We start from the raw sequence: 25,984 nt of genomic DNA, 5'->3' as shown, positions 1-25,984 counted from the left end.
TACGGATTTACCTCGGCATTCGTCGCGGGTTTTCTTACCGAGAGTCACTTTAACTCGCGGCACGCCGGCGTGTTCGCCATTCTCGCGGAGGTGCAAAGCGGCGGCGGCGGAGGCGATGGAATATTAGCGGGCTCGTTGCGTTTTGCCGGTATCAACAATCATCATACCTCAGCTTGATATCCGGTGATTTGCCACAACGTCATGCCGGGGGGAGGGAGGGGAGGGATGGTAATCGATACCGCGTTTTCTCGACTCGCTCTCGGCTGATGTATCTCCACGCGTCCATTTACGGCGTATCTTCGAGATCGTAGGAAGCTTTAGAATGACCCGGCGAGACTAATCCGAGAGACTGAGCACGATGGAAAGCACGACATATCAAACGAACGTTTGCTCTCCGAGCGCTTTGATTTTTCCGACGTTTTTAAGCAACCCTTTACTTTATTAAAATTATAAATCGTTAAACGCGACGCTTTAAAATCACGATCGGGATTTTATTTCGCATATAATTGTCTAAATTGACAGATGTTAGTTAAAATGTAAGTATTGACATTAATATTCATGTAATTACGACATGTGGTTTAAATATGAAAGGACGTAGGGTAGATTATATTAATATATTCACGACGACTAGATTAGCAACGTCAGTTTTAACTAGACATAGGTGAGTAGTTTGAAATCAGTACTTTATACGATCCACTTGAATCGCACCTGTCACCTACCACTCATTTAACGAGAGAGAGAGATAGAGAGAGAAAGATCGGAGGGTGTAATTAAAAGTTCTCGTATCAAAAACCTGTGACAGCTCGTTCATTCGTACACGTAAAATCGTAATACCCACATTTGAACACGTATTATTTTTTCGGTCAATATTTTCGTTATGCCACTCGCATAAAATGCCAAAAACAGAAACTGTCAAATTCTGTTTTGTATTAAAAAAAAAAAAAATTAAATTGGCGTTGCAATTACGGTAAAACACATAATATTACACATAATATTACACATCGTGTAATATTTTTTTATTAAACCAGCGATATAAATAAAATAACGAAACAATAAAATTTGTACAATTATAACAGACATATATTTCATATTCGGGATTCGCTCTAGCAATTTATTTTATTTATATTTACACGTGATTAAAAATGACAATCGTATAGATTTGCGTTTATATTATCTCATCTCATTGTTAACGATGGGTGGATGGATGAATTAATAAAGCTCGTGCGCGAGATAGCCTCAGCTGTCTGCGATATATGTACAACCAGACGACCGTAATTACGGGCAATCGAAAAAATCCAGGAATTCATCCTGCTATGCGACTAATACGTTTTCCACGGCTCGTGAACGTCGGGATGGAAAGGCCGAACGGCGGCGGAGGGGCAACCCCTGTCGATTCGCCCGTAGTCTTTTTTTCTGACCGTTGGTTTGTCCATCTAGACGTGGTTTCGACCCTACGCAGATACAGGCGAAAGACAGAGGCAGAGGTGAAAGGGAGGGCCAGGTGGTGTGCCGCTGATGCGATGATGTGATCGCACCATATGCTGCGCCCTCTAGGGGGCTCAGCCATATACGCGCCTACTAATTAATTCCCAGGCCTTTGTTCTAACAGACACTATCGCTGAAATTACCCCCGGTACCTTTGCTTTTGCGCGGCGCCAGAAACCGGCCCGGAATGCGTAATCTTCGTTGGCCCGTGACGGATAAAACATATGTAAGCGAGTACTTCTACGAGATATTCCACGCACGCGGGGTACGACGTCGATTATTAATTATTCGGGTACCGGAGGAGAATAAATAAGAGACGATAGAGATTTCTCCATAATTCTCGCGACTCGAACGGAGACAAATCACGGGCCATCGGACGATCGCGAAAACAAAGCTATTTGTCAAGCCCTAATAGAAACTATATAATCGTTGATGAGTTGCGATATATCGCGGAAGGATTACGTAAGCCCTAACCGTGCCGAGGATAATTAGCCGACTAAACCCCGATACGTTTACTCGGTCGCGACATAATAGCGCGGGCTCCGATTAAGCCGATGGTGATTAGCGTCTTTAACGACGATCGTGTACGGCCAGGGTCAAACGACGAACGAATAGAAATATAAATACGCCGTTTCGTGGCGTAGTCGATAAGGGGGCGAGCAGGGGCTGCATCCGCGCAGGTAACCGCAGGGGTAGCTTAGCTAGGAAGTACGGAGAGCTGCAGTGCCAGCCCGTGTAACCGACACCAGTCATTCGCCTCCCCCATTTCACCACCATGTTGTGCCACTTGTACCCCCTCGAGCTCCCCTGCCGATGTCGTGTCTCCCCTCGTCGCTCGTCTCTCTTCTTCGCGAACGTCCCGCTCGACCCGGAGTCGCCACGAGGACTGAAAATAATATGCTTCCCTATTTCACATTTAATTCCAATCGCCGTTTAATTGCGCCCGACCCGTCCGTGAGAACTGGCGAGATTATTCGCGCGATCTAGCCAGGGGAGCGTGCTAATCCACTCACCTACGAATGACACGGGGGGAATAAAAGGTCTGCTCAAAGAAATGGGGCACGGTCTAGAACATATAATCACGCATATTTAAAGGCAAAGGCTGTAACTCGTGGTAGAAAATTATCCCCTTTCTTAACGTGCAAAACTTGATTCGACACTTTGCAAAAAGTACGAAAAGAATACGATTGAAGAAAATTACGAGAAATAAAATATAAAATTTTCAGAAAATATTATATTTAATGGCAAAAGTATCGTTAAGTTCTTTACACAATTACGGTAAATTGCACCTATGCAGTTTGTTAATAATTTCTAAATCGTCGCTGCAGTCGCCAGGTCCAAATCCCTCGATCGAGATCTAATCTCGAGAAATAATTTCGTGTGTCCGTTCGTGCACGCCATTTTCCGCGATACTATACTCCGTACTCGAGTTCGCGATTCCGGACGGTGTAAGAATAATTGGAACGACATTCGCCCGCTGTGCGACGATATTACAACACCGAGATAACAGTATAGTCGAGATGTAGATAATTTATTTCGCAAAGGTGTCACGCGTCGGCAGAGACTACGCATGATAGCGGAAAAGCCTGCAGATATAAAAATGATAAATGACGGAATAAGAACAATTATTTAATATGTAACTTATAAATTTTTTTAAATAATTTACAATGCACTAATTTTAAATGTAATACATTTTAAAATTAATATTTTTTGTAGACTCGGGGAAAGTTCATTATAATTAATTAATATAAATTTCGTTTACGAGAACAAAAATTAAAAATACAGTTTAAACGTTGCATCGTACGAAAGAGATTTCTTTTCAAATAGTCTTCCGTCGTAAATCGAGAATTTTATTTCTCAACAACTTTGTATTTCGCTACAATCGGAGACCGGAGATCGGAGCGCGGGGCGTTTCTTTCGTCGAAGATATTACGGTTTCAACAAGGAAAGACAATATTCTTGATTCTTCGCGCAACGTGTCGACATCAATCTCGGGATGTCCGAGACGGGACGGAACTTTTTAATCGCTCGTCAAGAGAGCCGTCCGATTATTTAAAGGAAGGGCTCCTTTTGTGACGCCCGACGGTCCCACTGACTAATAACGCCATCGATCAACCGGTGACTTCACACGGGGCATTTAATGCGCCGTGATGCCGTCATGATACGCGTACTTTGAATTAGTTCCACGATCAGAGGTCACGGACGTGCGCGGTTTTGTTCGTATGCGATCTTTTCGGGATCGACTCCACAGCCTTAAAGTAATTGGACCAGCCGTCGCGTCGATAAACGTTCGCGGAATTCTTTTAGATCAGTTCCACGACGTCGAGCCGAAACAAAGCGAGAAATCGTCTCTTAAAGTAGCATTAACTTTACGCCATTTGAATTGAAAAAAAGAAAAGTATTATCTGTCGAGATATATATAAAATCTCATCGTGCAAATTAAAAATATCAGTACAAAAAACTCGGTTCCGTCGTATCGTAATAATCCTTACGTGCGACACACGTAACAATGCTCCGATTCGTTCGGTCAGTAATGCAAAGAACCAGGGAGTAATGCTTTTATTATCGAGCAGTGTCACGCGTCGGTCGGCATTACGACGTCCTGCACGATAAATTGTTGGAATCGCGAAACGATGGTTAATGGACAAATCGATAAGCTATTATCAGGCCGACGAATCTGAGAATCTATAGAGATGCTTGAATAGATGCTCGTGTATTTGTCATATTTTGTAAGACGCGTATCTTGAGTTTCATCTTTCGTTCCGCGAAATTGCGTAATTACGGATCGTTCAAAGTGTAATGGAGTGCCATAATGGCACATTTGATCCGAAGAAACATTACCTGACTGAATGAATTCCCACCTTTGCCAGAAACTCTCTCTTTTATAATTTTTTTTGCGTTACGTGCGCCGATAAAACGACCATATATCACCCTTCACCGCTTTATCAAACCCGGTTAGTTTTTGGATTTTCCAGACGCTATCGGCAATGATCGGCTCTCTGAAAGCGTGGACAAAGCACCTTACATCGACATTCGCAGTTGCCAAAGTTTCAGATAGCATCGAGCTAGAGGGGGGTGAAGTTAAACGAGCAGGCACATGCAAAGGTGTCTTGTTCAGTGGGTCAGGAGTGCCAAGAAACCTTCCGGGTTTCCAGCTGATCGCGGTACGGGCATAACGTAGCTTGGCATGGCGTGGCGTGGCGTGGCGTGGCGTGGGGTAGCGTGGCGTGTTAGCATGATGCGTGTGCGGGTACTGCACACGCAGGGAGAGAAAGAGGGCGGCAGTCGCGGAGGTTGCGCCATACTCGGGGAAGTTACCTCGGCACGGTCTACTCTGCCGCGGGCCCGCCGCTCGGGTATCATGGATCCACAATTCTCGTTCGCTTTCCTGGTGTTCCGTGTCTGCTCGTCGGTGGTATCGTACGGATACCACCTTCGAGCAACATGAGATGCCGTGCGTGCAGCGTGCAGCTAACGTAAAGCTCTCTCTCTCTTTCTCTTTCTCGTCGCACGCATCGTATACGTTACAATGAGTCTGCTTGGGCGCACAACGACTAGCATCGCGGTTCGCCTTGCGTGCTGAACTTCGGGATATGAACGTTATATCCGGCGAGGCTCGTGGAAGCATTACGAATCGTCGAACCCGGACGACAAGCGGAGTCGGGGGCGTTGTAACGAGATGAGGCGATTCGACGTGACATTAATAACAGAATTATCTTAATGACGGATTTGATATCGGCTAATAGGATTGTTATAGATTTATCGCGATAAACTTTTATCTCGTCTACATTTCGCGTAGAATGAATAAATTAAAGTTGACACTTGTCGTTTCTTCTCGCATATTTCATTTACCGTCTAATTATTATAGTTACGAAAAAAATTCGTTAAAGTCGATAATTCGCGTAAAATCTTCCACCGGCTTAAATAAAAATCCATCGAATAAAATGCTCAAATTAGAAGGTAGTATCAAGAGATTCGGGCAAAGTTTTCCATTTGATTTACCGCAACTTCTTTTTCTTTTATCTATATCTAATGCGGCTGCGATTCCCGTTCTTTCTTCTCAGTTCCGATTGCAAGCGAATCGGACGATTGCGATCCCCGATAGCACGCGCAATTTGAATTATAAATCACGATGAAATTAAGACGGCCTTATTTCGCGATGCATAAAGCACGTAATTGCCCGACGGCGGGACGGCCGTGAGCGGTGCATCGTAGCTTCCCCTCTGGAGGGTCCTACAATCCATTCGGGTCGATGAATGTACGCCGGTAGGAAAAACGTAAATCCTGATTCGGCTGAGACGAACGGCGGCACGGCTGCTTCTTCCTCGCTCGGCCTTTATCGCGTAAAACGTTTTAGTTATTTACTATCACACGGGCTCGCCACCAAATTGCACGTTATTGCGCCGCTCGAGCGTCTAGACCTGCCTCTAAGGGTACCTTAAGCAATTAACTTGGGCGAAATTCAAGGTTTAAAGGGATGAGTCTTGCAAAGTAGATAAATATCGAGAGAGAAAGAGAATTAAATTGTAACCAACCCGTTGATTATAATTTCGAAACAATCGGACATATGTAGGTATATCTAGTTGTCGAAAATCTTTTTAAAGTTTTACGTACGAAATTAATAAATATCTGCAGTAATCATATCGGATATATTATCAATAAATTTAATAAGTTGGATCATTGGAAATTTATCTCTTCGAATTTAGAGATATATGACTTACGCTAATTTTTTCTAAAAGAATTTTATTATCTTCAAATAATTCTAAAATTATTCTAAGGCTGCAGTTTTAGAAAGAAATTAAAACATTGTAAGATTTAATCGACGTAATATCTTTGAAATAATCGGAGATTAGTCGTTCGAAGTGCGTTCTAGTCCAGCCTCGCAGATGAAAAAGGAGCGATATAAGTGATTTGTGTATCGCGGCAGATATCAATAACGCGCGCACGTTCTGACGTGCGGCCGAGTGTTAATAACCTTGGCCGTGTAACACGGCGAGCGTTATGAAGCGAGTGCTGATTACCACGGTCGTTAATTCTTGGCTAATATACTACGGTAACACTCTCCGGTATACATACCGAATATGCGTATAAATATACGGTGAAGAATTAGATGGTCGTACGTAAAGTATGTTATGATAGCATCGCGATGGTATTTATATCGGGATGATACTGTCTCGGGTTGCAGCGAGAGTTACAGCTGCCGCAGAGCCCACGTCGGGCGATTTCGATTTCGCGAGGGTGTCTCGTAGACATGACACTCCCGAGCGATCGTAAAAAAAAAAAAAAAATTACGATTTTACGCTCGTAAATTTTAATCTTCCACGAGTCTCACGTTCATGAAATGCATCGACCTTGCATTTTACGCTACTCTAATGCTGTTTATTAATACGTGTAAATTGTTGACTCACTAATCCAGTTATTAACTGTCTAGCGTAATCGGTGAATAATTAAAATAATAATTAGAAATATATGAGATAAAAAAAAAAATAGTATGTACCGCACAAGTGCAATTTATAAAATCGTAAAAAAATTTTGGAGAATCTAGAAATGCTATCGAAATACAAAAGCAGAAGCATCTCGCAACTTTACGCCGAATGAATCAGCCATTGCGATTCTAAACGACCGCGCTCTATCACTCTTGCAATCTTCCGCGCATATATTAATTTCCCTCGCGTTTATGCGCATCCTACGCCATTCTACGCAATTAAGATTAATGATCGCGGGTAGCTTCTTAGTCGCAACAATTAGCTGCTGTGTACGTTACATGCGTCGAATATTTTCTATAACGAGACATTTAAAACGTCGACGTTACGTAAACGCAGAAGTCGCGGACACGAGCGTCTCTAACGCCAATTTATCACCGAGAAGTGTAAAAATCACTTGCGCCTCAAGTTCTTATCTTTACTTTCGCGTCTGCCTTCGAGATATTTCGTAGCTCGCGATTCCACGCCGGGCCGAAAAGCGCGGGAGGGAAGTTCGTTACGAACAAATAATGCGCTGCCGATAATAATTACTAGTTGTTATTACACTCCAATTCGCGCCCATCGGTTACGGATACGCCTCGCCTGTAATCACCAAGGATTACTCCCGATTCATATTCATGCACGTAGATTTCCTTTTTTTTATGCGCGGCGCGCCGCGCTGCTTCGCTCATGTCGATGCTAATACTTTATTAGTGGCGCCAGTACGTACGGACTTCCCGTCGGGAATTATTCTTTTCGTACGATATCAAGATTGTTCGTCCTGCCGCAGACCTCTTTGACATTCCTCCATTTTATGTAAATTTATTTTTATCACGAAATGGTATTTTATAAAAAAAAAAAAAATTGTAATTATGCTACCGATAAATAATTTAGATAATAACTTTATTTGCATATATGCTCGTTTTTCAAGTTATTTTGCGAATGGTGCAGAACTTATCTCTTTTAAAACCAAGACTTTTTAGAATAAAATTGAATAATTACTTGAGCAACGTAATGTTACTACTTAACGACTTTTATATATTTTTTTATTTTATTTTAATACACATTTAATGAAGATTTTTTTAAACTATTACAATATAATTTTTTCGTAAATGTTTTCTTCCACGGTTTACCATGTCACATGCAAAAACCGAGCGATGTTCAAGTGCATAACTCAGACATTCTAAGAAGTGATTAAGAAATTCAACGTGCATTTCCATTAACTGACACAGGGAAAGAACCCTGGCCAAGCGCAATTATACGGAGCAATAGATGAAAAACGAGCTGATTCGCCCGGGGAAGCAAGAATCCTCTTAATAAGAAAGTTCTCCGATCCGTGGCGCACTCGCGCATACTTCCATGCGCGCGTATCTCACTACAAATGCGGTCATATACGAACCAGTTATAAATGCATTCCTAATTTTAACTTGCGCGTAAATACTTTGCTCCGGCGTTGTCTTTTAAATAAAAATAAAAAAAAAAACAAAAAAAATTTTCGCACTAACTTTTAACTTGCAATTTTCAATCGCAATTCACCGCCTCGCCTTTGACATTCTAATTGATGATCGTTCGTCAGTTTTGAGATACGCCCTGCACGAGGAAACGAGAGAGAATTAGCGATTTCCTAAGAAAGATATCCCCGTTAGTGGTTGGCATGAGCCGCGAACCAACGGCAGCCCGGATAGCGATCTTTTCGCCCGCGAGCTCAGCGACCATGAGTGGACTGAATATGTTTCATATGAAAATCTAGGTGGGAACCCATTCAAAGTCCCTGGCTAAAGCAAACTTTTTTTTTCTTCTCACACACATCGCGTATAACGCATCTATAAACGTGCATAGTGCTCGACGAGATCAGCGATGAGATGCAATATTCATAAATGCTCCCTTTTTTTTGGCTCGCTCCGCCGTACCGCTGCTAGCAACTCAATTAAGAACTTTGACATAAAAGTAGCCGTAAAATACTACGCTTTCCATTCATCTGAGAATTTATTGACGCGACGTGAAACAGCGTTAAAAGATTAATTATATTCTTCTACAAATTCGCGAACGTATCTTACAAAATGGAACTAATTATTCTAATTAATATTACTAATTCTGTTTTATAACCATATATTTAAAATATTAAATAGACCATATATTAATTTATAATCTTAATATTTTTAAAGTTTAATCATTTTTGTAACTATTAATTAATTTGATTGAGTAAAGGAAAGACCTATGAACGTAATTAGTATTTTAAGCGAGATGCAATAGATCGGTCGCTCAATTGCATAAGATGCCGCGGTAAAACGCAAAATATTTTAATTAATGTAAAAGTGTGTATGTATTACGCTGACGCGTTAGCTACGGCAGGAGAAAAATACGGTGAAAAGACGGAGAAGAAAAAGAAAGACAGGAAACAGAAAGAGAGAGAGAGAGAGAGTAAGGGAGGGGGGGGGAGAAGTTATTCTTAATTAAAATGATTGCCGACATTACAGCTAAACTCTCGCAATTATGATTCCCTTTCTCCCATAAAAGTGTTGCTTGATGCCCGTTGGTGTTCGTCGTATTTTCAGCTAATAACAGTCTTACACCCCGTGCCATTCTTATCGAAGTTCATCATTCCGCAACGGCAAGACGAATGCCCCGGTGTAACGAGCATCGGCGGTTAATTTTGATCAACTCTTAGCGCAGCGCGGCACGACCTAATGACACGTCGAAAACGCGCGTATCTTCCTACGTTCTCCCTCCGAGACTAGCGCGGTAAATTACGGCGGAAGATCCCTTTCTGACGACTCGGTCACGGTTTTGTTTCTTTCTTAATAAGCGATTAATACGCTCGGTTAAAAAAAAAAAAAAAAACTTTTTTATACCGAATTAAATAGGTCCTGTCGTGAAAACTCGTGTTAAAAAATTCGCGTTTTAATTTTTTAAACTATTTACAGAAAATTAATTTGTAACAAACGTAATTGCTTGTTTTGTGAGATTTTCTTCGAATGCCTGTGGCGTCCCGTAACTCGCAGCGCGTCTAACAGTAAGCGCTTGTGGAACCCATAAAAATTGCGATGCCTCGATGTAAGTTAATAGCGTAACATGAAGATGAAGAGAAAGAGAGAGAGAATATGTATATATACATATGACGCAACGCACCAATGAACTCACACTCAAGTGAAACTCGCGACTCCACTTGCTCGAACAGCTAGAGAATGCGAAGATTCGGAGACAGGTGCGCGTTCGTCGCGAAAAGTTGTTACGCCGGTTTACGTCGACAATTGATTTTCTTTGCCACTTTTAATGATTCCGTTCGATTGCGACTGATGTATACGGGTTTTAAACTTATAACTCGTCTGCGGGTTCTTTCGTTGTATTAGTTTATCATGCGACAAGACCCAGAGCCGATTTGTGACGGTTTCACAAACGCCACCAGACAATCAAGTACCGCGAGCAATTAGCAATCGCGCAGGCAGGTGAAAAAGAAGCATTAAATTTTTTTTTTCCCCGCATGAAAATTCTCCGTCTCTCGCTTCTATCGCGCATTACTTTCGCGAAGTGCATTTCACGCGGGCGATAAAACCGCGACAGATGCAAATATTTATTATAGCCTATAAATTCGATATCGTATGTAATGCATCAGATAAGATTATTCTTCAATCTCATCAGTCCATCGTAATTATAATATAACCGACTTCACTTTTTCACGACGACAGGGCTCGAGGTTTTCCCTCGTCGCTCTGCCGAAAGTGACAGAGCAGTTTAATGGTCGGGATGCAACAAGCCTCACCGGTTTCGCGAGATAAAGTTAATAAATAATAATTAATCCAACTCGCTGTCCGCCTTTGTGTCCCCTTCGGTAATCTGCATATCGACAATCGCTGAACGTTATTATTGCCGCGATTACCAGCCGATAAATGTGCCGTTCGTTACAAACCGACACCGCTCTCCTTATGCAGCCGCGACGGAAAGGTGTCGGATGTCGAAAACCGGCCAGTTTTCTGTCGTGGGGCACCGAGCCGATCACCGATCGTCGATCGGCGATCTCCCGTTTTGCATCGGCCCGCCGGCGCCGTGCAGGTTGATATTCGGCGCGGTCTAATTGCCACGTTTTTAATAATGACGTTAATGAGCGATGCGTATCGCGTGTCCGGTCGGGGCCCGACCCGGCTCGCCGATCCCGGTTTTCGAGCTCGAGCCCAACTTGACGCATTGCTCATCCGATTAAAGGCAAATCGGATCTTTCTTTCGTCCCGGCGATTTCGTTTTGCCTTTCTCTCTCTCTCTCTCTCTTCGGTCTTTTTCTCTCTCTACCTGCTTGTTCCTTTCCCTCCGTCAACTTCTGCTGAAACGGACCTGTCCCCGACACTGATGGCGATACCGATCGTCCCGCACGCGTACTGTGTTTTTGCTTATAAAAAATAAGAGTGAAAAAAAAGCGCGGTTTGCATAAACGGCCAACGACAGGCTCTAGATCCATCGCGTGTCATTTTATCGGAAGCGATGCCTACTTCCCATCGTTTCTCGCCTACCGAGTCGGGCAGATGTCTCAACGTACTTTTTTAACGTCTCTCGCTTAAACGGACGATAAATAAATTGATAACAACGACGTTTGGTTACTTTACGTAAAGAAGCGCAGAAAGAATTAAAAAAAAGAGATTTTGTGGCACTCGCGAATTAACGCCGCAATATAAAAATACTGCTTATATCCGTAACAGCTCATTGTCGTAACTCCGATCGAATGGAGACAACCGAAAAAAAGATCAACGCAGGCAAACGTAAATCTTTCGAACGGAAGAGATATTGAGCCGGATAGGTATAACGTGAACCATTATTCGTCGAGTTAACAAACTCGCGCCGAAGGATACTCGTCCGATTCACATCCACGATTGCCGATGGCTATCGATGCAAACGAGAGGCGCGACTCTGATCTAGAATGGAATCATTTTTCAAGTGGTCGACGGACGGACGCAGCGGGTTGCAAAGAGAAGTGAGACAGGACAGGCAAGATGTAAGTCGCTGACGACTTTATAAAACGACGCGCGTCGCCGACAATGTTGTCCGGCAAAATCATCAAGGCTCGTCGCGTCGCGATAATCGCATAAAAAAAATTAATTCCGCCGCGGACGATCGGCAAAATTAAATAATCGCATCGGTTGACGGACCGCCGTTTCTATCGATCAATTACATCTCTCTCGACTCCCCTTTTGTTCTGAACATAAATACGTTTTTTTATTTTATTTTATTTTTTTATTTATTCGCAACAGATACTGCCCAAAATATAAGTTTAATATTTTCGGTTTAAAAGGAAAAGATAATACCCTAAAATTAATCGGTGTAAAGATTTTGTGCTCATATAGAAATAAAATTTATAACATAATATATTAAATGTATTAAAGTAAGCGTGTGTTTAAAAAGATATTAGTAATACGGATGAAAGGAATGCGATGTAGTAAACACTACGGTCATCGTCAAAATAAAGATGAAAACGTTAGTCCGAAACATTAATAATAGTCACAGAACTAATTACTCACTGGGCGAGCGCATCAAATACTCATTACACAATTCGTTACCCTCAGACGCCTTAATCAAAACGTACCACACATGAACATGACGTGATGGCAATGTGCGCGATATATCAGCCTATGACACTGTAGAAACGTCTGCGAAGCCATTCAAATTTAAAGCAAACACGATTACCGAATCCTTCATAATTTGGAGAATTGTCAATAAATTAATTAATGCCGAATAATCTTCTCTTAAATAATTATTGCATCAGTTCACAAAGACATTTTTATTCTAATTAAATACGTACATAAATATGCCTATATTAAAATGAACTGAATACCTATTTCTCACACATTGTAAAAAATTTGAAAATATATTAAAATCATATTATTTGATTATAATTTCACAATCGCGAATAAGCTTATTACCAATTTATTAAAAGTTTTTAATTTTCGAATTAAATGCTGAGTAATTAATAGTAATAGGCGTACTAATGTGCCTTCGATGGTTAGAATTTATTATCCTATATTCTTCGCTGTGCGTCAAGTTGTAATTATAGAAAATATGCTGCTGTAACTATCCGTTATTTATTGCTTCTCTCTTAAAAGTGGAAAATAATAATGACGATTATGATCAGTAATAATTAATGATGATTACTCATAGATTTGTTTGAAAAGGTGTCAATAATTTTATTATCAACAAGCGCGGTAGATTTGAATAAGCTTTTGTTTGTTAAAAAGAGATTAATCGTGAATACATCCTATCAAAAAATCGATTTATCAAACCGCCGCCGGCACGAGCATACCGCGAACAGCGATGCTACCTCCGAAAAAGAGGCACGCGCGTCCCTAAACGGTTCGATCGCCTCGGCCGATCAATGTTTGCGCGCGAACAAGTTTCTAAGTAGGCATGCCTATGCTAATATATCATACACACGTGTAAATGTATATCATAAACGTCCGGGAGAGATGCGTAAGTTTACGCTGGAGAGATACAGCCGGGCGATACGGTTACCATCTCGTTATTACGCCTTATTTGCATTTTCCATTTCGTCCCCGCACCTGGCAGAGTGAGAGAAAGCGAAATAAAAAAAGAGAGAGAGAGAGAGAGAGAGAGAGTGAAAGAGAGACAAAAAAAGAGAAAAAGCCCAATATAAAGAAAGAATGAGACGGATCTGTTAGCTGAAATCCGGAAGAGCGCGGAAAAAAAAGATCTTTACTATTTTATTTATTCATTAAATAATTTTTTTATTTTTATTTTACTTTACTTTATTAATTTTTTTATTAAATTTATTAATTGATATACCGTCATGTCTACAATAATATTTTTTATTTTATGTTACAGTCACCGGCCAAATTCGACAACTCTGCTGAAGCTCATATGCAGATCGGTGAGTCACATAATTTTTTTATTTCTTAGTTTGTAATTGGGGTAAAAAAAAAAATAGCGCGCGCATTGTTTCTTCTAATAAATGTAAAACGGAAAAAAATAACAAAAAAAATCTGTGTACATTATGTACAATAATTCATCTCGATTTTAATTTTTACGATAATTTGGACATTCTGTATTAAAAACGCAATATAAATAATGCAATCTATACAGTAGGCTTATTCAAGAGTTAAGAAACAGTAGGTCCCTATCGCAATCATGTTATCGAATGCGTTACTCGAGCAGTAGAACGCTTATACGGTTTTTCCGGTGTATTTATGTGAGAGCACTACACCGTGCAGTTTCTTTCCGCGGATACGACAGCCTTGTTACCTTGTTTGCGTGTTTTTTAAACAGCGGTATCGAAGATCGCTAAATTCATTAAAGTTGCAATAAAAAATTTCTTTAGTTTTGCCAGATATAATTGCCATTATTACGCGATTGTCTCACTCGGATACACCCTAAAGATAGTCTTAGGTGCTTAAAATTCGCATAAGCCGATAACGACGTAATGTACGTAACGCGTCTCGGTTGTAAATCTTTTTTTTTTTTTTTCTACTAATTGCAGCGATAAGGACGTCGTAAATCATCGAAATAATTGGCCGCGCGCGACCAGTCACGCATTGTGTGCGATCCTATTTACGTGTACGATCCTTTTAACGCCTGTCCGTTCACAAAGAAGAGTCCTTCCATGACATAACTATTGGTTACACCATGGTTGATCTAGCTTGTGCACGAAAACGTGCTTAAACTCCGGACTATATTTTTTAATTATACAATATTTTATTTAAAGTATTACGGAATTTTGTTAAGTTGCTACGAACGTAAAATGATAATCGGGATATCGGCGGAAATGTAACAGCGAGTAGGAGAAGCGAGAACGACGTGTAGCAGAGGCTTACCAATAATAAGACTAAGTGGCGTAGGTTAATTGCCGAGATTCTCGTTCGTGGGGCGGTAGAAGCGACTAACAGCGCGAAGCGCGAGAGAGGAAAGCTCAGACGTGTGAGAATAGCGAGTCTCCGAGAAAGATCGGTTATCTGGAGCCCCAGAAGGTCTCCGAACGCAGGCCACGCAAGGCCTATCGCACACCGCCTCTTCAACGCCTTGCGAATTCACCTCCCGGGTCCGGACTTCGCCACCTTGCTCTTCTTTTTCTATTTTTTCGGTTCTTGCTTCTTCCTTTCCTTCCCCTTTCTTTCTATCTCGGAGCGAAGGAGGCACGCACCACGTGCCTACTTGAAAAATCTGCGCGGTTACCGAGGGCCCTAATTAATTTACATAGCGCTGGCAGAGGATGAAAGGGGAAGGAAGAGGTCCTTCAAGGAGGGTTACTACCCATGTTACTCGGATTAATGTTGTTGATCGAATACGAAGCTGTTAATCTTGCTAACAGCTGTAACGTTCGCCAAGGCGCAAATAAAGCGTTTTAATTGGGAGAACCTATTTCTATGGAAGACGCTCGTATCGATTGTTTTTCAGAAATCGAATTCCGTAATCGATGGATAAAAATTAATTAATTAATTTTAAACTCTCTAAACGTAAAAAGTAGGACGATATTAAATAAGGTGGTCAATAAACTCTTGCTAAATTCTTCTAGTCCCTTTAATTAAATTTATGCTCAGTAATCGGCTGTTGAAATTCAGAGACAACAGAGCTTGAAACTTTCAGCAAGCGCATTTTAAATTTCGCGAAAACGATAGGGCGAAGATGAACCTTACTGAATGACGAAGGTGAATCGTACGGGCAGGGGGAACTCTTAGATATCGAGACAGATCGGGCCGCTCTGTTCGGAATCCCCCTCGGGGATGCAGAGATGCGAAAGCTGACAATGAATACCTATTAAAACGGTGCGAACAATGCGCGGCGTGGCGCGGTGCGGCGCGTCTTTCACGCGCGTGCGAGTCTCTGGTATCGCGACACCGGCAGCGGGAACGGCTGGCACGGCGACGACCGACGTAACGGCAGCAACAAGAGAGCTAAGTAGAAGCTCGGGGCGCAACCTCGCGCGCGGTAGTGGCCCCCGGTGATATACTGCGAGATCCGCATCCGCGATATCGCGCAGAGGTAGCAGCAGCGAGAGATGCACGTACACAAACGGCGGACGGGCCGGTATCACGGAGGAGAGGCGTCCTCCTCCGCGCATTCAATCCGGATTCGTGCCCGTGCATTACCTCGCCTTGCATACACTATTGCGCTCCGATATATTTGCCATCGCGCCTCCTCACGTTCTCCCGGAACGGAGATCGACCCGCGCGTATGACCATCGACGACCGCGTTTCGCTCCGCTCCGCTCCGCTCCGCTCCGCTCTGCTCTGTGCATCACACGGTGCCGGATGCCTACCTTCTCCGTTAATGGACTCTTTCCCACTCGTTCTTCCTATGTTCATTGCTCTCTTTCAGAGGAAACGTTCTCCCTTAGTAATGTCCATTTGCCATCACAGTCGTACGTTTCGTTAATCACTTTTATTTAAAAAATAATGAGTTTTATATATTTCCCGGATACTTTTTTCTATTAGCTAATTTCTATTAACAAATAGATACGCTTTAAACGATATTCCAAGGATAGATTTGTAAAAAAAAAAAAAAAAAAAAAAAAAATTTAATTTAATTAGATTAAAAAATATAATATATTTATAAAGACTGGTTAGCCGAGCGTCTATGACACTTGGCTAGTGTGCGGAGGGTCCCGGGTTCGAATCCCGACGTTGTATTTTATTTAAATAAAAAAAAAAAAAAAATTAAAATAAATTTGTGTGACGTCGCTAATGTCTCTGTGCCTAACTCAGAGTTGTCTTTCTATGACTGAGTTAAGCAAGTGTTCGAGACTTGGCGAGCTTTAAAAAAAAAAAAAAAAAAACAATTTTGCAGACTAATATTAATTAATTATTTCATGCAACGCGCGGTGTTTGGTGTACGGACTAAGTTATTAAACCGTACTTACAAATAAGATGTTTAAACGTGTAAGAAAAGAAAGGAAAAAAAAATTTAATTTTGCACGCTTTAAAATTAATTTATTATTGTACAAAATAATAAATTAATTTTAAAGCGTGCAAAATTAAATTTTTTTTTTTTTCTTTTACAAACTAATTTATGCGTAACGTATAAACTTCTTACGATTGGAAACTAGAACAAATCAAGTTTTTTTTTTTTAATTTAATAAAACATTTTTTAAATTAGTTTTCTTTTGGAAAATAAAAATAAAATTATATTTAAAAATAGCGCGCGGTTTGTTCTAGTCGTCAAAGAAAGTGAGAAGTAATAAATGCGAGAAATTTTTTTTCCTGGTAATTCAAACATAAAATCAATGAGCTCGATTTCGCGTTGGCGCAGAAGTCGCTTTGCTCGTCGCGAGATTGGAAACAAGGGACGAAAGCACGGTGGCGGATAATGGTAGAGAAAGAAGACGGGAGCGTCTACCCATTATTCCGTGGTGATTTTTCGATTGGTTCTACCTGATTGCGATTGCAGATGAGATTGCACGCCCATGGTGCAGAAAGGCGTTCTCTCGCTCAAGTTGCATAATTTCTGCATTGCAGGCGAATGTATTACTCATGGCAATGTATTATTCGCGAAAATTCTTTTATTTTTTACGCATAAAATATACAATTAAACTATCGAGAGATATTAGCAATAATATTTTACACGGGCTTTTAAAAAAATCGTATACTATAAAGTAATTGACATTGAGTATTACGCCGTTTAAACAAGTAATGAAGTTTTGATATTATATTTTTACAATGTGTTGAAAATATAATTTTGATATAAGCTATCAATGGGTTACAGAAGATTGATGAGCGAATTTACGGACTACGCATTGTTTTCAGATCACATTGTCTTGAAAATGTAACGAGTATCTCGCGTGTTAACGAAAGATTGTGAAGAGCTGTATTATAATGGAGCTCACGGTTATAATTTAAGATATTTGTTGTCCGAATTCTATGTATTCCAATTATCAGTTAGATGTAGACCGTAATAATTAATTAAACTTGCCAGCTCGCAGTTTCGTAGATACGATATGTAGGTTCGTATAAGGTATGCAAAATTTTAATTCGTCTCTGCACCCCTTTGTCACGGTTAAAATTGTCAGAGTATTAAAAAAATTTTTAGATTTTTACGAGGTTTTCTGGTGAAATATTTGTAGGTACATTTTTTTACAATGTGCGACAATCACTTACCTTGAAAGTAGCTTTTGGTGCGGAGGTAGCTTACGCTGAGTCTGAGGATGCTTAGTCGATCCAGCTTGCTGAGAATATTTTGCTCGAAAGGTAGTAGCGATGCCAGCGTATCCAGTTCGGCATTCAGCCGTTCTCGATGCCGCTTGCTGGGATTAGATTTAGTTACCCCGTCTTTTTGTGGTGGTTTTAAGCTGCAATCAGATAAATATATCTTTATGTAGAAATTTTATTAAACCTCAAATATGAGAAAACTAAACTTTAGATGTCTCGAGGATACAGTCAGTTACAGTTTGTTAAAAATAAAGTTGTTGCAACGTACGGCAATTAACGATCTTGCTAGTCTGTAGCGATGGAAGTTCAATAATCAGCGGGCTTTTGTTTCTTGACTAGGGAATTAATTTTAATAATCAATTCGCGGCGAAGCAGCAAAACGTTGACCGTTATGTGTGCGCGGATTTACATTTTGCTCTTCATTACTGGAATCAGCGTGCGCTTCTCAAATCGTTAACAACAGGCGGGCCGTGTCCCGCAGGATTTCGATAATTAAAAGTTGCCGGTGTGCCAGTCGAGCTGATTGACACCCTGCCGACACGTATGTGCCTTGACTTCGGCAATCGAGTGTCTTCAGGCGAGGATGCCAAGCTCGTAACTTGAAGTATTTACGTCGGCGAGCAAGCCATTTGATTTCGTGTTAAATATGCGAGTGATTATTTAGTAGTTATGACATATACGGCTACTACATAATTATTCGATTAATCAGCGTAAAAATTTATAGAAATTATAAATAAAAGTAGAAAAGGAAAAGAAGTTAGAAAATAATGTTTTATCTGTAAGATGTCTCGTTAATTAAAAAAAAAGAATTTTCGGAATAGAAACAAAATTATAAAAAAAATTTTAGGTAATTTCTTAATATAGTAGAAGTAGAAGGAAGTCAGGAGAAATAAAAGAGAAGTCATATCGTGTCGCTGGTATAATAATTTTATTTTTCTGTTTTTCATACAAACGCATAAATTAAAATTCAGACGACCATTGTCGTTTAAAGTCGCTTCAGCTCAGTGTTTTAATTTTTACGTTCGAGCTACGAGATTTTCTCTACTCTTTTCAGTCATTTGATTCGATAGGTTTAATTCTCGTCGTATCTAATGCACCGTAACTCACGTCGCAAACGACTTTTGCGGATGCCTTAGCGCGCTAGCGCCACTGACTATCCGTGGAATTAATATGTAAAATCAAATTTTACGCATCTGGCTTCGAACTGTTTGTTTAATTGAAGTGCTCGCCATGGGAAACGGTGACCACGCTACGAGACGAGTACGAATATTCTCGGGTTCGTCAAAGATACCGCGCTGCCGCGCGATGGTCATTCTCGCGCAGGCCTATACTTAGGAATAATTATTATTCTTACGCGGTATATACATATATTTAACGGCCTTTGCGCGGCCTTTGCTTACGCTGCCCCCAAGGAGCTCGCCAAGGCTGTGCACAAAAACGAAATGAACGACGTCGGAATGGTTCACAGGCAGGACCAGTTCTTATCGCGTGTTATTAAGAAAATAGTGTTAATGAGATGTCATTGTGAGTTCTGCCGCTTCTAGAGATACCTCGCGACGTCTCTTGTCTTCTGCCTTCCGCCCTCGTGTATCTTATGCTTCTTCTGCCGGCGAATAATTAACGTCTAAGTAATAAATTATTTCTTACCAAAAAATGATAGAAATTGTTTTCGGTAAAATACTGATAATATTTCAATTAACTTGGAAAACGCGTAAATTTTACATCCTTTTTAGATACGATTAATAATATTTTAAATAAAATTTTTAAGAACTTTAATAATAATATTATAAACTCTTTGATATAAAAAAATAATTGTAATTGCTTAAGCATATGTATTTAACTATACATAAGCGGTATATCGCCAAGGTACGCAATGTTAAATCACCTATGATCGGTAGATCACTTCAACAGTGAAATTATCTTATGTCCTAACAGAGAAAAAGTATATGCTACAAATTTCAATTGCTATCATATAATTAGCCTATTACTCTCGTTATATTCACTATTCCTCCATCTGCGTTTAAAAGAACAATTCCGAGACTGCGTGTTCACTTTTTAAACATATGGGACCAATGATGAAACTTAACGGAGGGGGGACCGCAGGGTTAAAACCGGACCCACGCAGCCGTGGCTGCCCCATTCACGGGCCTAGTAATTAGCTTTGTTTTATCGAGAAAGAGAAGGGTGAGACGAGGAAGGAAAACGAGCGTCCGGTGAAGCATTAATAGCATTCGAATAGGATTATTCCTCGCGGACCTCCGTCACTCCTCATCCTGGATAATGGATTTGGTGTCGTCTAATAATTAATAGAGTGCTTCTTGGCGCGGCCGCGTCGCATAGCATACGGCCGGCAATCTCATTTATCACGCTTTCTAATCCCTAAGCATTGAAATTAACATCGTTCTTTTTTTTTTTTTATCAACCCGTGCGCTCCGCGTTTACCATTTTCGAAAATTCGCGGCTTCTGGGAATAATTATAGTATATTAAAAAGCGTCTACGAAAATAGAAATTCGTGCAAACGTAACTCCGTATGATATAACTCGTGGCCGTATGAACGATCATACCTACTTCAGAAATACAAACGAGGCTCGATGCTATACTATTATCCGTGGGTGCACGGTAACTGTACCTCGATGACAGATGGATAAAAAAATTATAGATCCCAAGAAACAAAGCGCGTGTGTCTCGGCGGTGAAGAATATACGCCATTACGGAATTGATTATATTTATTCTTCGCTATATACTGGTAGTCCTTCTCGAAATATTAATTAAGCTAAACGTATCATTTTCTTTTCATAGACATTTCGCGTTTATATTTATACATATATCTTTGAACGTGAAGCGCAAGAGTAACGAATTATTTTATTTTGGCTTTCCTTTTATCAATTATTTTGATCGACCTAGAAGTGACGCATGATTTTAGCCCGGACATGCTAGGTACGCCAGGTGATAACGTGTCAAGTCCTGGCGCCCCTCCCGATAATCCACGCGCATAACGCATTTGTAACATTAGACCAGTTGCGTAGATGCGTATCAACTCCGCGAACCGTGACACTGTAACGCACTCGAAACATACGTGTATACATATACTTCAGACTCCGCTTAATGGCCGGCAATGTTGCCGCGATCGTTAAGGAAAGGTTTCCTGGCAATTTTCATCCTGGATCGCTACCAGGGTAATTTTCGACGACGTTTTCCTAGAGAGACAGGTTCACCGACTTTTCGAAGAAAATCACGCGAAACCCTCCGTGTCGGCAAAAACGCATTCCAATGTTATATCCGAATGAAATACGTTTTTTTTTTTTTTTTTTTTTTACGATTTAAGAGAAAAAGTAGATACTGTAAAGAGTTACATATTTTACGTCGAGTTGTAATTTATCGACAATAATTAGAAGCTTATTTTAAATTCATTGAATTCGTAAGACATTATTTATATATTTTTTTATATTTTTTTAACTATAAACGCTATTCTTGCAATTTAATATTAATTTTATAATTAAATAAAATATAAAAAAACTATCTAAAATAATATACGTGTGAGCGCTTGTTACAATAAAATCAAAATGAATAGTTTTTGTAGATATGAATAAAATTAACGGGTGGGCAATTGTTTGATTAAGAATTATAAATTAGTCGCGTTCTCTCACCGGCTAATTCCGTAAACGACTGACTGATTAGAATTAAATAACATGAGTTACAAGGTGGCGCGTCCAGGCGGTCGGAAGCTCTCACCGCACGCTATCCTCGAATCTATCAGGCGGGTAAATCCCAGTCAAGGTTGCCTCGGTGCTCGCATTAAAGCCTGTTTTGTGCACTGCCATCATCCGCGCGCGCGAAACGCGGAAGGCGAGTGGACAAAGAATAGCCGATGACTCGTGATTATGGGTCGGTCGATATTATAAAGAGACCCCGGATAAGATCTCTCTGTAAATCTGTGTAAATTTATGTAATTCTCTATCTTCCACGTCTCCTTTTATTTCCCATTAATTTATCTTTCGCTTTATCAGGCTACTTTTTCCACTCGGCGCAATTCAGATGTACAAAATATGTATTTTGTATTTAACGACGATGCGATATTATTAACTACGTTTTCTCGCGTATATTCGCCAACGTTATTCTACGTTGAGGGCAAAAAAGAGGGGTTGGTCGTTGTAGCGAAAGCAGGCGACGCGCAGGCGCTAACGAGGGTGGGTCCACTATGGATTTTCGAGGGCAGATACACTGCCGGTCGAGTTCCGGGGTGGTTGGTAGACAGCATGGGGTAGCAATGGAAGCTCCCACCGCGGAAGGGAGGGATGGGATGGTCACCCCGACAGTCGCATACGAGGGTGATATATATCCTTCAAAGAGAACGCCAGAAGGGTGGAGGGAAAAGCTACCTGGGAGTGCTCGGCTTCGACCTTGGACCGATCCCTTCTCGTGCGAGAGAAGCGATGGCAGTTAAAATGGAGCACCCTGTCTGTCGCTGTCGAAAGATGAATTAGAAATGAAATTACGCGAGCGATTAGTAAGCCCTGGCTATTAGCACGTCGAGTACTTAATTTAGACAGGAGCAAAAGGTGCTGCCTCGATACGTATCATTGTTTCAAGGTGCATGAATTTTACTTTAATAAATTATCAAAAAAATAATTATTATTCAACGATAATATAATAGATAATAGCATTCTGGAGTTTAAATTATAATTGTAATTTAAATGTCGATAAGTATTATCGATATTACAATCTTAATCTATACGAATGAAAAGAGCGAGAGGTTCTCGGTGTGCGTTATTGATTGATCTAAAATAAATTATGCATGCCAAAATGTCTCCATCGCAGTTAATTACATTTTACGCGTCCCCGGCTTTCCGTATTCCGTGAGAGACGAAGGACTTGATTTTATCGAATCTGATCCCGCAGGACGATATCGTAGGTATCGGTCACGTGTCCAAAAAATTATGACTTGCTTTATTGTAAATAATGGCTCAGGTGTTTTCCAGGAGCGATAATTACGTTCTAATGGGAAAGTGAAAATTTCGTTTTACCGGAAGTGACACGGGCAGCCGCGTATTCATCGACTTAATAATCGTATCTAATTACATATCTACATAATAACAAATAGAACCAGAGATTTATCGTGCAATGGTCAGACTTTAAAATTATATTATCCATTATTTTTATTTTAAATTTATTTATTTATTTAAAAATTTCTATTTATTTCTTAAATCTTATAAATATGATTAAAATTAAACTACGATACTGTTTTATTTCGTTAATGAATAAGGAATTTGCACTTGTTCCCTTTTCCAAGCTGTCGTAAAAATGAACGTTACACGTGAATACCATAACACAATTGTCGTGGTCTATTACGAAAGCTATTTAACGGTCCGTAACTGGCAGATCTCAACATGACACGAGACATCGGGCCTAATAAGTGGCTATCTCTAGCGCGATCGGTGGACGGTAACAATACGTTGAATTCACGGCTGCATCCGTTTACCCGGTTCAAAAAGATTCTCCCAGCGTTCATTATGCCGCGTTGAACCCGTTTAGAAAAACACTGCATTACAGTAAAAACGCTTAACCCTTGGAAAATAAAAATTACGAGCAGCAGCTATAAATTACCACTGCCATATAAGTATCCTTCATCACGCCACAGGGCGCAAGAAAATGTACAAAAAAAATTTTTTTAAACGTACCTTCGTTATCATATCGCGATATGTCTATATTTAGAAGTAAAAGAGAATTGGAATTAATTCAGTATTGAAAATCAATTATAATATTTAAAATTAAATTTATTATTTGACGGGAAATATTATTTTCCGTACAGTTCTTTAAATGTAACTAAATTATTTTAATAATTATGAGAAACAATTTAAATACACGTATACATACAGATATACTGTGAGTATATGTATATTTCTATGCTTAGTTTAATTATACTTCAAACTACTCATTATTTATGTCAATTTATCAAATTAATTCAAAATTAGAAAAAAAGATGTAGAAATTAATTCTGATAAATTACGTTTCCTTGGAAAATTGCTTACTTCCTTCCTTCCTTCTCTTTACTTTACACAAATTAGGCAAGGCTATTTAAGAATTTCTCATGTCTTGCGAATAAAAAGATACGTATAACTAACTGCGTAAGGATGGACCTGCTAATGAGTAAAGAGTGCTCTTAATAAATTGCGAAAATTGCTATTTACCTAGCTCTACAAAATCATTTCTCGCGGGTCAACCATGCGTGGAGCGTGAAAACGCATTCTACGTATCGTTAGCAGCGCAGATCCCGTTTCCAGTCCACATAACGCAAAATATTCTCTAAAGATTTACCTCGTGTATATTATATACCGCGGAAAATTTGCCAACTCCCGCGATTAATGTCTCATAAATGTCCGCTTGTCGGTATTCCAATTACATTCATGATATTGTTACGCAATAAAAAAATTACTTGCCGAAAAAGATTAACCATAATAACGTCGAACGTACGCGTGTTACAAACTTTATGCATATTTTCGTAAAATCTAATTAAATATAATTCGAAAATAATGTGCCTTTAACAAAAAAAAAAAAAAAAAAAAAAAAAGATGACAATAAATTGGAGAGTTTCTATTTTATGACACATCGCATGATCGTCCACCTTGGACCACGAACAGCGGCTTGGCCGCTTGATCGGAACAGGTTGCGTCGGAGATCATTGGCCGTATCTCGTCCGTGCGGCCACCGCAATTAATTTTGCAACCGCGGCAATTATAATAATTAACTTTTAGGAAGCGGAGAGGAGTTCCGCGGCTCGGGACGACTCTTCCGCGCAGCTCGGCGGCACTTACCACGTGCATATTATAACGTGCATCACCATACGTCTTATACGTGCTAACACGTCTAATGCAGCGTGCGTATTACGAGAGAACGAGATGCTTTACGCTCCCGTTAATATTGCGCGCGTGTGGGAGGGGGGAAAATATTGCGCATAATATGTCGATTATGCTACGGATCGTACGGCATGACGTGAGGCGCGGGCTGTTGATCTCGCTATAGAAGATTCTACCGATTAATTGTAAGTCTCAACAGGATATGAAATTCCGCATTTTCGATGCAAATGCAGATCAATTTAAGAGTCGACTGGCTACGTTGTACATTTATGCCAAAGATATTTAGATTCAGGGTTCTTTAAATCATTTCTTTTTTGTTACCAAGACTTAAGGCAAAAAAGAGAAACGTGGGAGATACTTTTTTAACGTTGACGGGAAGCTACCTAGCGAGAACTTTATTTTCTATTGCGAGGGGGAAAAAGACGCGCTGCGTCGCGACGCCACCTCTCATTTAATAATGCGGCAGCCTTATGCGGCACCGTAGGTTGCGCGCTTGCGATGCGCGTGAAATCTCTCGCACGGCGGTATGTAGAGCGCGTAACTAGCGTGACAAACGGAATTATTATGCCAGCGCAAGCCGCGTTATCGGAATGATGCGATTCCGCGGTGCCGGAACTAATTGAGTATGGGAGTCGCGACATTCTATCGCGGAGCATCGCACTTTCGGGTGACCGACGCGCGAGTTTGGGGCGACGCGCCGTCTATTGAGAATTTCCACTCAATAATTAAAGTTAATTAAAATATTCGACAAAGGGGATTAGGCAGAATTTAAAAAACTAACGCGACTCAGCGATGTAAATTTATCGGTCCGTTCTTCGTGGAAATTACGAGATTAGTGTTCATTCATTACGCGCTATCGACGCGAGGCTACGTGAGAAATTACTCCGGTTCAAACATGATTTTCAGAGTATGAATCGCCCCAATACATCAAGTCGTTATCCACTTCTCGTTATCACTTGCATTTAGTAGCAAATTACATCGCATTAGTTTACGACAAACAACAGAAACGTTCGCCTCGCTCTCGATTTTCAATAGCAATTCGCTCAT

The 25,984-nt window shown here is 40.4% G+C and overlaps 1 protein-coding gene and 1 long non-coding RNA gene across 3 annotated transcripts in view; one reads left to right on the top strand and one right to left on the bottom strand.

The window, feature by feature from the left end:
* The window catches only part of Ss (spineless), a 123,782-nt gene that overhangs the window by 59,955 nt on the left and 37,843 nt on the right, over window positions 1-25,984 (bottom strand). For both annotated transcript variants that reach the window (XR_011546323.1, XM_070662877.1), the window contains exon 2: window positions 18,032-18,222. Coding sequence is in view for 1 of the 2 variants with exons in the window: in XM_070662877.1 (XP_070518978.1) it covers window positions 18,032-18,222 (191 nt within the window). In the remaining variant the exon portion in view is untranslated. The remainder of the gene's footprint in view (window positions 1-18,031; window positions 18,223-25,984) is intronic.
* LOC139106272 (uncharacterized) overlaps window positions 1-25,984 on the top strand; it is a 59,802-nt gene that overhangs the window by 19,946 nt on the left and 13,872 nt on the right. The window contains exon 2 of the long non-coding RNA XR_011546325.1: window positions 13,770-13,815. This is a non-coding gene — a long non-coding RNA (uncharacterized lncRNA). The remainder of the gene's footprint in view (window positions 1-13,769; window positions 13,816-25,984) is intronic.

Source organism: Cardiocondyla obscurior, linkage group LG10 (genome assembly GCF_019399895.1).
Source record: "Cardiocondyla obscurior isolate alpha-2009 linkage group LG10, Cobs3.1, whole genome shotgun sequence".
NCBI classification, from domain to species: Eukaryota; Metazoa; Arthropoda; class Insecta; order Hymenoptera; family Formicidae; genus Cardiocondyla; species Cardiocondyla obscurior.
This window is presented reverse-complemented; position numbering and strand designations above follow the sequence as displayed.